At 41.8% G+C, this 13,253-nt stretch overlaps 1 protein-coding gene across 1 annotated transcript; it reads right to left on the reverse strand.

Annotated features, from left to right (window-relative positions):
- Nucleotides 1-11,614: 11,614 nt before the first annotated feature.
- On the reverse strand, nt 11,615-12,379 carry LOC144139995 (uncharacterized). Its single transcript, XM_077672212.1, has one exon. The coding sequence runs from the start codon at nt 12,377-12,379 to the stop codon at nt 11,615-11,617; it is 765 nt and encodes a 254-aa protein (XP_077528338.1).
- Between the last annotated feature and the right edge of the window lie 874 nt (nt 12,380-13,253).

A 13,253-nucleotide genomic window follows, 5' to 3' on the forward strand; every position in this document is an offset into this window, starting at 1 on the left:
TTGAGAAATGAATTTTCCTTTCAACCAAACAGAGACAGAAGCGCATGAAATGCATGTCCCCTTCTGTGTCCGTTTCCTCTCAGCCGTTCTCCTTTGCGGGAATGAAGCGTTTTCTTATTGTGTGATGTGGGAAGGCAGTCTCAACGTTTACCCATACGAATGACACAACTAGCGATTACGAAATTATCTGGTTTTTGATACATCACATAGCATCTCTTAGCAACTAGCCGCTACAGTTATACCAATAACTGGTCGCATTGAAGTCTATGATTAAGAAAAGGTGGGCCCCTTTTTGCATTTTTGCTTTATTTGGCGGCTACCTACTCTTACACTTTAAAGCAATTCATACCCTTAAATGATTGTCTGGCTGGCTGAGGGACTCCCCGATTATTCGTCGTAGCGCCGACTTAAGTGCCTGATCTAAAGATTTTAAATCTCGGTCGTAGATTTCTATCTTGGCAGGCAGGCCTGATAAGGTAAGGTTGTTGCCAACTGAACTTTATTAAATAAGAACGACACTATTTTTTCCCATTCGCGAATATATGGCTCTCGCGTTGAGGTATCAAAAGTAGTTTTCGGGATATATGTGAGCCAGACATTTTTTACAATGTGTTTTGTTATCGCCGCAACAATTCCGCAATTGCAAATCTGGCCTGTTGAATATATAGCTTGCTTCTACGGGTTTCACTACATACTCCCTTCATAGCCGTTTCAATTTCGCCTTTTTTTACTGGTGCGACATTGCAAGCTTAGCTTGCATGGTCAGTTTTTTCCCCGTGGTCTAACGGAGCTGCGGCAGATTCTGTGGCGACCCTTTAGTTATCACTTAGCATGCGTAAAGACAAAATACTACCGGTGACGACGCTATAATTTTGGGTCTTCCAAAGGAGGGAGGAGACAGTATACTGGAAAAGCTTACTCCTCTATTTTTAGAACACTTCAAGACCCTACAATTGCCCATAGACTGCAAAACCGGCGACAAAGTTTTAATTTGCGAGAACGGGTACACCAAAGACAATACCTGCCAGGTTTCTTAATTTTTCCGCGAGACTCGCGAAATTTGATGGTTTTTTACGTTTGTGCGGCAGAAACAAAAACCTCCCGAAATCGCACTTGTGTTTGGCCAAATCTTTTTTGCGGTGTAAACACATTGCGCCAGAGCTACCTGACAAGCCGATGCAATCTCACATCAATTCACATCGTTATCAGTGAAGAGCCTAAAACGGGTAGTCGGCAATGTGCACCGGCTGAACCAGACCATAATACAGCTACTCTGACTACGAGAACCAGCTGAACAAAGATGAAAAACGGCAATCTGTTGGGATAATTCATGTGTGGCAACCCTCGGTCATGTTCTTTTGGCGGAGTGTCACAGGGGCGAACATTATTACCTTCGACAGTATTACGCGGACTTCCTGAGCGTCAGCAACGTTCAAGATCTAGCAAGTGACAACTGGTGCACCTTGTCAGAATGTTCGACACTTCGGTTTCTGCTCGGTTGTAGCTAAAATGAAAAGGCCTCTGAAAAGACTCATTCTGTGACTACTAATTCCCCCCTCGGATCTCCGTAATCCCATCCCGGTAAAAAGCGCAGGTGTGCCAAATAAATTATCAACTGCCGACTCGTCGGCCTATTCGCAATTGTATACAAGCTGTTTACCAGAGTAACAGCTAACCTAATAAGGGACACACTAGATTACCAACAACCCCGCGAGCTAGCGGGGTTTATGAAAGGGCATTCAAAAATTGATTACATCCACGTCGTCTATCAAGCGATAGAAAATTTTTGAGATCATATTACACCAGTTTACATGACATTTATAGACTACGGAAAAGCATTTGATTGCGTAAGCACAGCAGCCCTCCTTAGCATTGAAAAACCAAGGTTACAGCACACCTTCATAGGACTCATCGACGACATAATAGAGCATGTATTGGCATGATATTCTTAAGAAAGAAAGCAAAATATTGTCTTCCTACTGAAGATTTCCCGCTGCGAAAGGGCGAACGATAGGGTAATACCGCATTGCCAAAACCCTTCCCAGCATGTCTTGAAGGAGCATTTAGAAGGCTTGTCTGGGAAAACACAGTAATACGGATAAACAGAGAATACTTGAGCCAGATAAGGTTCGCAGAATAAATATTTTTCTAAGCGAGTCTGTCGAACACCTGAGAAATGCATCAAGAATTAAATTTAGAACGTTGGTCGCGGGCTAAGTATAAAAGTGAATAAATGTGAAGTAATAATGAATAAAGATGCCGGAAGCGCCCTGCTCACGATGTGTAACGAAACGCTAAAGCAAGTGGGAGATGACGAGAACCTCGCGCACGCGGTCATTGTTGATCCAACCACGGGAGAGACATTCGGCGCAGTAAAGGATTGGTCTGGGGTGCACTCCACAAGTACTCGAAAATAATGAAAAGTAAGCTACCTCTATCATCAAAAGAAGATATACGACAAATACACGATGCTGGCGATAGCATATGGAGCTTAAATGTGGCACGTCATAAATAACTGGAAAGCAAACGTAGGTTGAGTCAGGGGGCCATGGAAAATAAATAAGAGTTACGTTAACGGTGAAGAAACGAGCTGCCAGGATAACCGAACAAACTCCAGTAGAGAGTATCATAGTTGAAATAGAGAATAAGTAGTGGACTCAGGCTGGCCGCGTACTTAGGCGAAATTACAACTAGTGAACCAGGGCAAGAGACAGAGAACCAAAAGAAGGCTGTAGAAGGGAAAGACCTAGACCTGAATGAAGAGAAAAATTAAGGAAATGCAGAGGAATTGATTCTACTCGAACCGTAGTGGACAGGGAATGTTGGACGTCCATGAGAGCGGCCTTCTTCCCGCAGTAGACGTAGTAGGGTATGGTAGATGATGATAATAATTATGGTTATGATGACTAAAAACTTTAACTTACTGCCATATAAAATGGGATTTCTTCATAAATGTTTCAAAACAAACATTTTTTTATGAGACAGTGTTAGTGACAGCACAGAACAGTTATTTAGGATTACGCCTTTTAGAACCTAGCAGGTAATATGAACGCGCAGGCAAACTGCGTGCCCCATCATCACCAATATCATGCTAAGCAGATATTTAGGTTCATTGCAAGACGAATAACGCTACTTTTGTACTCTACTTGCACCTGCTTTTCTCGGCAGGTATCCATTCTTTGGCTCTTATTTCCGTAATTTTTTCTCTCCATCGAGTAATTCGCCTTCCTCTTTTTTATTTACCCAATTCTCGCTATTCACTTTATTTTGGTAGTCCACCAGTAGTGACGTCATCGCACTACAAGAGAATCCTAAGTATATTTTCTTTTCTCACATTGAACTACATCTTCTACACGGAATCGTTGTTCATAATCCCAAAAGCTTCTTTCCTGCCCCTATTGCTTATCTCACCATCCTTCGTTCTCACCATCCTTCGTTGGATTCCAGACTTATCCGCACGAACCAAGTTCCACACTAACTCTCGAGTACCTACAGCACGTTCTCCTCTTTTCTTCTTCCGGCGGCATCGCATGGTCCACATTTCCCTGCCATGTTGTGACCAACCCTCACAACATCGAACCCACCTAATGATGTTAAACTTAAACAACATGGAAACCACCTAATGATGCCCACCAACGCCGTAATATTTATTATTGCGGTTGTTTCAAGCCCTTTTTGACCAACACGCCTGAAAAAAAGGGATAGAATTGGCAGAAAATGAAAATTTCAAATTGTGCACACTTCCCCAGGGACGCAAGTATGTCGATTCAGCAACATTTGTTGACGGGCTAGTTGGTGTAATACTTGAAAAGCCCTGAGGATTGCGCGGAAGGACGACGCAAAGAGTAAACAGGACGAGCTCAAAAAAACGTTCCTGCGTTTTTGCAGCCGCCCCTTTCCATAGGGGCGATTTGCCGTGCAAGCCGGGTGATCTTCCCAAGCGTTGTAATCCCACTGAAGGGCCGAGCGCTATGCCGGTTAGTCGCTTGTACCTATTTTACCGGTAGGTGCCCGGTGCCACCAAGGCACACTAATGCACATGGTGCCTTTCACAGCCACGGTGGACACTCAACTCGCAACCGCCTGTGGCTGGACATGCCACCAGACTCTTTCGCCCCCCGCCAATGCCACCACGTGGCATGATGGCCGGAGGCCCCGCTAGATGACAAATAGTCAGGGTCCCCTCGCAAGGGTAAAGCCAGCTTTCCAGACTTGAATTCCCCTTTCAAGAGTCCGCACTCCACCAGGGACGCCTGTACCCATTAAAAACCGGTGGGTGCCTCGCGGTACCAGGATTCAAACCCAGTGCCTCCCGCAGACGAGGCGAGTGTTGTAACTTCGAGCCATCGCTGGGGTTGTCTCCTGTTGTCGCCTTTTTGTGTCGTCCTTACACGCAATCCTCATAGCTTTCCAAGTATGATGAGTAGCGACTATCTCAGTATATATTACGCAGATTGGCATGTTGTCCCACCAGAACATTGTTGGGTACAACCGGTCGTTAAATAAGAAAGCACAGAAATAAATTTGTATGTTTTACACATGAGTCTGTATTGTTGAAAAATTGAAATCGTGAACGGGACCACATTTTCTCTGGGCAGTGATTAAATTTTTTTTTCAACGCAACTCCCTATGAAGGTGCTGAAGTCCATGCGACACTGCGGTGGAATATGCTATTGTTCTAACCCGTAAATATAAATGAGACAGGAGAATAGCTTTTGTCGGAAATCGTAAATTGCTTTAGGGAACCCGAAATGATTAAGGCATATCTACATGAAAACCACAGTGGCATCGCTGAGCAAAGTGCCTAGCAATGCTAACAGAAAAACAGCGCAGGTTGTTCTTCGGCTCTCGATTCCCAACGATAACCAATACTCAAGTTTGTATGAAGCGAATGAAGCATCGCCTGTTTTATCTGCGTTCTGACGCCTGGTTGTTCATGGCAACCATTTAACGGAAGTTCCTATCATCCGCTTGACTAATGGTATGGCTTTCTTGCCATTCTTCGACATTTAGTAAAAGAATGCCTCAGTGCTTGTGTAAAGCACCTAAAAATTTCTTAGCTTGAAGAAGCCGTACTTTCAATGTATTCTGAATGCATTTAAAATGTGTACTAACTTTGTATTTTTTGCATTGTTTGGTAAACCGTCCATATGCTATTTAAATACCTTAAAACTGCATTTTAAATGTATCGCCCCAATGCATTAGAAGTGCAGTGAACACATGTACGTTATGTATATTTAATTGTTTGAAAATGTGCAGAAAATGCTATCCCAAATACGTACAAAATGTTCTAATAATAAATTTTAAATGTTCAGAACGAAGTGTTTAAAATATATTAAAAATATGTTGCAAGTGTATGCTTGTTTTACTTGTAAACGTTAAGTGTAAACTTGTAAAACACTTTTGTAAAACACTAACTAAAAGACTCAATACATTAGGAAAATTCTGTTGCAGTGTGACTTATAGGAATATTTTGCTTTGAATCCACGAAATCTTCTGTGGTTTTCAAAACTTTAATTGGGATCAGCCTAAATATATGCTCGATTGATTGAATCTAAACCGGCCTGCACTGAATAGGGAAAGCAAACGACTGCAAAGAACACGTACGCACAGAAACTTACATTTTGAAATCCATTCATTAAACACCTCAGCCAAGTGGCCAATGTCGCCTTAACAATGAGCAACGCAGAATGAATGCCCTACAGCCGCCTCGGTATCCAGCGTAGAAGCAGCATTATGCAGTTGACTCACGTGAACTTTAGACGTCTCTGAGGCTGGTGATTTCGCCAGCACCGTGGAGCGAAAAAAAACATGAAAAACTAACTGAAACACTGCTTAAGTGCAAAATGCGCGCCTACTTTGAGCAGTATGAACGTCCTTGAAGAAAAATTATTGCGGACCTTCGCATCCAAACAAATAACCAGAACAAATCTCATACAGATACAATGCAATTTACAAGTACGTAAAAGAATGTACTTTGTATTAACTATATTTTATATGCCTGTGTGGCATTGAATCTTCCGGACCATAACAAGTGAAGGAGGGGTATGTTTGGAGATTATGGGGGGGTGAGCATTAGCGGAAATTAGAAAAAAAACACGCAGCTCGACAGTAATAGGAATGTTATCCATCCTGCAAGACAATTGTTAGCGTTGTGCTAGTTTCTTTTTTTGGGGGGCGCTTGAGTGGTCTTGGCAGCCCTTCTAGTTTTTCAACTAACTTGCACAAACTTGGCCTGTGCCCCGCGGAAGCTAATAAACGATCACTACTAATAATATTTGGTATATTTTTTATGTGATCCGTATTCTGGAGTCACCGTCTTAAGAGGAGAAATGTTTTAAATATTTCGCAGGAAAAAAGGTAAAATTGAAGGGCAGGGAGGAAGTGAAAGGCTTACATATGTCATTAGATTGGCATGATATCAAACAATGCCTTTCAAGGAACGGCGTGATAATTGAATTTACAAATACTGTGAGGCACAGGCCAGGAGTCGTCGGGCACCGGTTTATTAAACGAACCTGACAGAGAGCGACAAGCTAGCGAGCTGAGGTCGAGCGCAGGGATTCCAGAACACACCGATGATGATACCCTGGACGACGATGTGCGCGGAGAGCGAGGAATGTGGCACATAGCATTTGGCGCATAGCCACTAAGGAGAATGTCCACATACGGCTGCTAATGGCTGCCTTAGTGCTTACAATACATAAACTCAAAGTTTAGAAGCCGTCTATGAAAATTCAATTACGGGTAGGTATATGGTGGGTGCCTAACTGATAGTATTAAAAGGAGAAATACAAAAAGTCTAGTGCTTATACACATTTTTTTTTCTCCGTCTCCACCGGACATCACCGGAAATTTTGTTCTTTTGCTGTCCACAGAAAATGTAATCCTCTAATCGAGAAGAAGAAAGGAAAATTTTTGTAAAAGCTGACGTGGAAAAAAGAAATGGCGAGCACCTCTAGCGTCATGGAGGAACAGGTAAAAGTAGTGGGTTTAATAATAGTAAAGACACCAATAACAAAGTGATTTAAAGTACACATGAGGCGCAGGTGAGCAATGGACACTTTCCAAAATGGACCCTTTTCAAAATGGCCTGGCTCTAGCGGGGAAGCAGTAAGCCACTCTTGGAACAGTGTGCTCCACCACCTTGAACTACGCAAAAAGGCAGCAAACTGTCCACCGCGGCGTAAGGTTGTTCTTGCCATAACTGGGTGGTAAATTAACCTTGCTGTTCCTCTTTTGTTTGAAGAGCACCATATTATAGATTTTTATTTGACGACGTCGTCAACTGACAACCTTCAGAGATCCTCTAAATACAGCGGGGAATTCCGTCGTCTGTGGTGACGAACAGCAGCAAACGGATGTAGGATTTCTTAAGCCTTACCGCGGCCTACTTGTGGGGTCATGGAGTTGTAATTGTATTTAATCGATGTCCTATTGACCGATGGTTGCGGCGGCTGGCAGCTATAAACGGAATATGAGAGGCCCGACCTCTGCTGATCGTATGAGGGCCCGTCCCCTGGTGAGCATTGACTTTGCGAACGTTCAAACTGTCGTAACCATTCGCCGGAAGACCTAAAGCATATATAAAGACACTGTGTTTGTCTCCACGGGTTGTTCTGAACAAACTCGAGTTGCCTTGCAGACAGTTAAATATTGTCCCCCGTCTCTCTTGATTGCTGCTATTCACCTCTCTTTACTTTAAATGCAGTTGGAAACTCAAGATAGGGCACTTGCGAATAAGTTATGCAAGTTTTAAAAAATTGATGTGTTTTTCACCTGTGTCTGGTAAGCAAACTGCAAACGACTGCATAGTTGCAGTGAGTATGTAATGTTTGTTTTTACCTTTATAACATGAGCATTCGTGCATTGTGGAACAAGTGTTATATCAGGAGTTCACACGTACGCATACTTATGGAAAAGCACAATACCGATTCACTTGGAGTGCGGCTAATGATAGCTGCACAGCATCCGCCGTTAACGCTGTGATGGAACGCAAAATAAAGTATTTGTTCGCGTTTTCAATTTACTGTCGGCGAAACGTCAAATCTATCTAAGCGAGACACGCCTGCAAGCTCAAATGTTTCGCTGCACCAATGTAACTCTCCTGCCTTAATGTTTGGCGTTAACCTAGAGGCACTCCTGATCCGCACATGAAGCTGTCTCAAAATACAATCAATCAATCAATCAATCAATCAACCAATCAATCAATAAATCAATCAATCAATCAATCAATCAATCAATCAATCAATCAATCAATCAATCAAAGTTTTTACTGTACTGTACATAAATACATCTGCATGAAAATATACAGGTGGGACCGCAGAACCCAAGAATGGGTTGTAAAAGGAGTCCCTACGATAAATGAGGTGATCAAAGTCTGTTTGAGCATTTTTTAAATACATTCTCCTGGTTTGGACAGCCGCTACAAAGGCTTGCAATGAAATCAGGTATATAACACGAAAAATGTACAATAAAAAACAGGAGAACGGTCATTGGCAAATAAAAAAAAAAAACAATGAATAGAAGAGTTTAGGGGAAATGAAGAAAGAAAAAAAAGAAGAAAGATCATAATGTAAAAATAAAGATAAAAACTGTTGCAAAAACAAACCTCTGGTTATATAAACACAACTACAAGTCTGTACGTCAGTCAAATAGCATAAACACTTGTGCTTTTAGTTGTGTTTTATACATATAGAACGATGGTTTGGAGGTGACGCTGTGTGGGAGTTTGTTCCATAAGTGTGGAGCCATATACGAAAAGGAAAATAATCCATAGTTAGTTCTAATTTCGGGTATTGCTAATGTGGTTGAGCATGTGGTTTGAAGGGAATATCTAGCGGTGCGGTGAGTAATTCTAATCGAAGGACAGCTTATGATATTGTGAATTATCCTATACAGAAGCAACAGGGCATAATATCTAATACAGGTGTGTAATGGCATTATATTGAGCATTTGATACGCAAATTTAACAGATTCTTGTCTATGCATGAATAGTATTGCGCGGAGAGCTGTGTTTTGGGCGGTTGCAATAGGCACAAGAGTGGTTCGATATGTTAATCCGTAGACACTGACTGCGTATGTAATGTGGGAATGTAGTAAGCTGTGGTACAGTATAATCAAAGTTTTAAGAGGTAAGACATGACGTAGTTTACAGAGCATTGGAATTTTTTTGTAAATCTTGCAAGCAGTTTCTTCAACATGCTTGTGCCATAAAAGTTGATTGTCTAAATATACACCTAAGAACTTTGTGTGTTTCACATTTTCTAGAGTAACATTGTCAAGCTGTACGACTGCATTATTTGTTAGAGGGGTGTTTTTTGCTGAAAAGATAATATAGTTACTCTTTCTTACATTCGCAACAAGCTGTTTGCGCTTTAACCATAGGGACAATTTTGATAGGACTGCTTTAGCTTTTTATAGAGGTCTGTTTCGTTTCCGGGCGTCAGGAAAATGTTAGTGTCATCAGCATATAAAACACATGGTTCTGACAAATCTGCAGGCAGATCACTGATGTAACACAGGAAAAGAAAAGGTCCTAGAATTGAGCCCTGTGGCACGCCATTATTTGTGGTTAGTCTTTGTGATGAAGCATCGTTGACGACGACGTATTGCTCCCGGTTTAACAGATAGCTTTTGATAAGTTCGAGAGGGGTTCCACGTATACCATATTTTTCTAACTTTGTTAATAATACTTTGTGGTTTATCATGTCAAACGCTTTCGTTAAATCTATAAATACGCCCATTGTAAGTAACTTGTTTTCAATACTTTGCTTGGTGTTTTCAACTATGTTAAGTAGAGCCAGCTCTGTCGACTTTCCTTTCAAGTAACCGTACTGCTCTTGCGCATATAGTCCGTTTGATATAAAGAAGTTATCTAAACGAGACAGAATCGCTTTCTCGGCAACTTTCGACAGTGGTGATAAGATTGATATTGGTCGATAGTTTTCTGGTTTTGTTCGGATACCCTTTTTAAATATTGGCACAATTTTTGATATTTTAAGCCTTGTTGGATATTTACCCGTGGTGAACATGTCGTTAATAATATGCGCTAAAGGGTCTTTTACATGGATTGCGCACGTTTTCAGCATTGAAACTGAGATGTCATCATAGCCTACTGATGCAGTGGGTTTTAAATTTAGAATTAACTTGTAAATTTCTTGTGCATCGACTGGTCGCAGAAAAAAGGATCTAGCACTGTTTGCGCCTTTTATGTGGTCAATTATTGCTTCCCCTGAAGAATTTTGTATTATTTTAGATGTTACCGTGGAAAATAGTTATTAAATTCTTCTGAAACCTCGGTGCTATTTGTAACCATGCTACCATTTACAATCAGTTTTGTTACAGCGTTGACAGCGGTTGTTTTGTTTAATGCAGAAATAATTACCTTCCAGGTTGCTCTGGTGTTTCCATTCGCTTGCTGTATTCTCAGGGGGAAATATTTCCGTTTTGAAACATGAATTAGGTTCGTAAGCAATTTATTGTAACACTTGTACTTGTTTTGTAGAGAAACTTTGCGGGGATTGCTTTTTAGTTTTTTGTACATATTATTGTTGTGGTTGATTGATTTTAAAAGCGCAGTCGTTAACCATGGTTTACGCTTTAGTGTGGTTCTAGATTGCGTAACAGTAACTTTACCACATTTTATGTGCTTGGCAAAGGAGTTTAGAAATTGATCAAACTTATCCTCAGTGGATAGTGCTTCGTACACAGGCCGCCAAATTTCCGAACATAGGGAACGCAAAATTTTATCGTGTTTGTAAACAATGCGTGATTTAGCTTGTTTTATGCTATAGGGCGGGGATGCTATTGCAAAAACTGGCTGATTATCCGTTATGTCGCACAAGATTGTACCTGTTTTGAATGTGGTTGACGAATAGTCTGTTATTATGTGATATAGTATAGTTTGTTTGCTACTAGATATGCGAGTTGGTGACGTTATTAATTGTTCTAAGCCTTGATTAGTCAGGAGGTCTATATAATTGAAGCTGGGTGAATCGTTTTGCGAAACGTCAATTATAATATCACCCATAAGTATTATTTGAATTTTCGAGTAACGGTAACTGCAGAGTACTCTTTCTAGTTCAGCTAAAAAGTGCTCCTTTTTATTTTGAGGTCACCTATATAATATACCTACGAGAGTAGACTTCGCTTTGTGGGGAACTATATCTCGCGACGTGTAGTGAGATGGCACCTCAACGAACAGTGTTTCACACCATTCAGACGAAATAGTAACGTCATTTCTAACAGCATAGGGAAGAGAAGAATTGATGTATAGGGCAACGCCCCCATGTGACACCTGTGTCGGTAATCGACTTGGCTGTGGGCGTAACCGGCATTAAACTTGTAGCTGGTAGCCTGGTAAATTATAAGCACCGTCGCTTTGCTGTGATAACCATGTCTCCGAAAAAGCAATGAAATGAAATGCGTAATTCAGATTTGTACACAAGTCATAGAAGGCGTCATAATGCGCTGGCAAGCTTCCGATGTTCAGGTGCAAAAGCGATAGCTGCGATGTATCTTTCATTTCTTGTAGAAATATTTTTGGTTTGAGTAATTCGTAAGCCATGAGGGAAAAAATGGAAAGGGCGTAGATACTGTAGTGCGACTTCGTTTAGGTGATGATGCGCAGGTCATCGGGCGACACTATCCTATGAACTTTGCTCGTCGGTTCTTTTCGAACCTTAATGACACCTTGATCGGTCCATAGGAACTGCCACTGCTTTGATTTCTTTAGCTTGAGTGCTTCCGAAAACAGTGTCTTGTTCCTTGGCGTCAGGTGATCATTAAAGAATACTGGAATCGCTTCCGTACCCATCCCTAGATCTTTCGACGTGAAACGAGCCTTTTTTGCTTTCTTTTGGAAATAATTCCTTTTGTCCCGAGAGACAAAGCGGATGATGATATTGTTGGCTGTTGGGCTGTTTGGTGTGGGGACCCTATGAACAATGTCGATATCTGATGGCGTGATGGTACATTTCACCTTCGATCCAATGTCAGCAAGCAGCTGTGGAAGATTCTCATCTTCAGCATTTGGCACACCACGTATATCGACATTGTTCATACGAGAGTACTGTTCTTGTTGGGCTACCTGTTTTGTCAAGCTGATGTTCGAAGCCCTGAGTTCATCTTTGATGGTTTTAAGGGTCTTGGTCTCTGCAATCATGCCAGCACGTTCAGCCTTGATTGTGTCGTACTCCTGGCTTAAGAAGGTCAAGCTTTTCGTCGCTTCTCGCAATTCTGATTGATACGACACTATTTTTTCCTCGCTGAGAGCCAGTTCTGCGCGAAGTTCATTACCTAGCTCGCTGAATCTTGCTTCCATTGCCATTTTCAGCAGCCGAACTTCCTTATCTAATTCAGCACATGTGGGCGGCATTCTAGTATCTACCAAATGAGCGATCCGCAACAACCACAAGCAGTAACTAAAACAAAAATGGAGTCCCCACCTGGGTAGAAGAGACGAATTAGGCGTTTGCCGCGTAGTGCAGCAGGCTGTGCGGATCGCTCAAATGGTGATGCGCCTGTTGTGTCTGCAGCTTAAGTTGGCTTGAAGATCTTTGGTGGAGCTCCGGTAGTTTGGGCGTCACGCAGCTTGTGGCCACGTGCGGTTGTTTTTTGCTGAGGTCATCCGGGGTGAGGGGCCGGAAAGGGTGCGGTCCGGGGCAGGCGATCTGGGTAGAAGAGACGAATTAGGCGTTTGCAGCGTAGTGCAGCAGGCTGTGCGGATCGCTCAAATGGTCAATCAATCAATCAATCAATCAATCAATCAATCAATCAATCAATCAATCAATCAATCAATCAATCAATCAATCAATCAATCAATCAATCAATCAACAAATCGATCGATAAATCAATCGATCGATAAATCAAATATTCGATCGATAAATCAATCAATCGAACAATAAATCAATCAATCAATCAATAATTTCATAACCGTCTTTATTACTCCTTTGCGCCTCTAGTTTTCTTTGCTTTTTGGAGGGACAGGTTGGGCCAATCAACCTTTTATCAACTCATTCGGTTATTATGTCACTCGTGGTTGGACATTTACGTAATTAGGATTTTGAAATTGCCCACCTAGTGGGTAATTTCAAAATCCATTGGCATTGCGTCCCTCTGTTATTGCACTTATAATCCTTCCCCTGTGTATAGGGTTTCTTAGTATGTATAGTGAAGAGAAAACTGCACCTGGTAGTCTAGGTACTCATGGGGGGTTAGGGGAAGACCACAGCTTCTAGCTTGGGCTTGGC

Source organism: Haemaphysalis longicornis, unplaced genomic scaffold, assembly GCF_048455015.1.
Source record: "Haemaphysalis longicornis isolate Haplotype H1 unplaced genomic scaffold, Haemaphysalis longicornis Haplotype H1 scaffold_5, whole genome shotgun sequence".
Taxonomy (NCBI): domain Eukaryota; kingdom Metazoa; phylum Arthropoda; class Arachnida; order Ixodida; family Ixodidae; genus Haemaphysalis; species Haemaphysalis longicornis.

Excerpts from the sequence above, each read along its gene's own strand:
- LOC144139995 (XM_077672212.1), bottom strand. The coding sequence starts at position 12,379 with ATGCCGCCCACATGTGCTGAATTAGATAAGGAAGTTCGGCTGCTGAAA.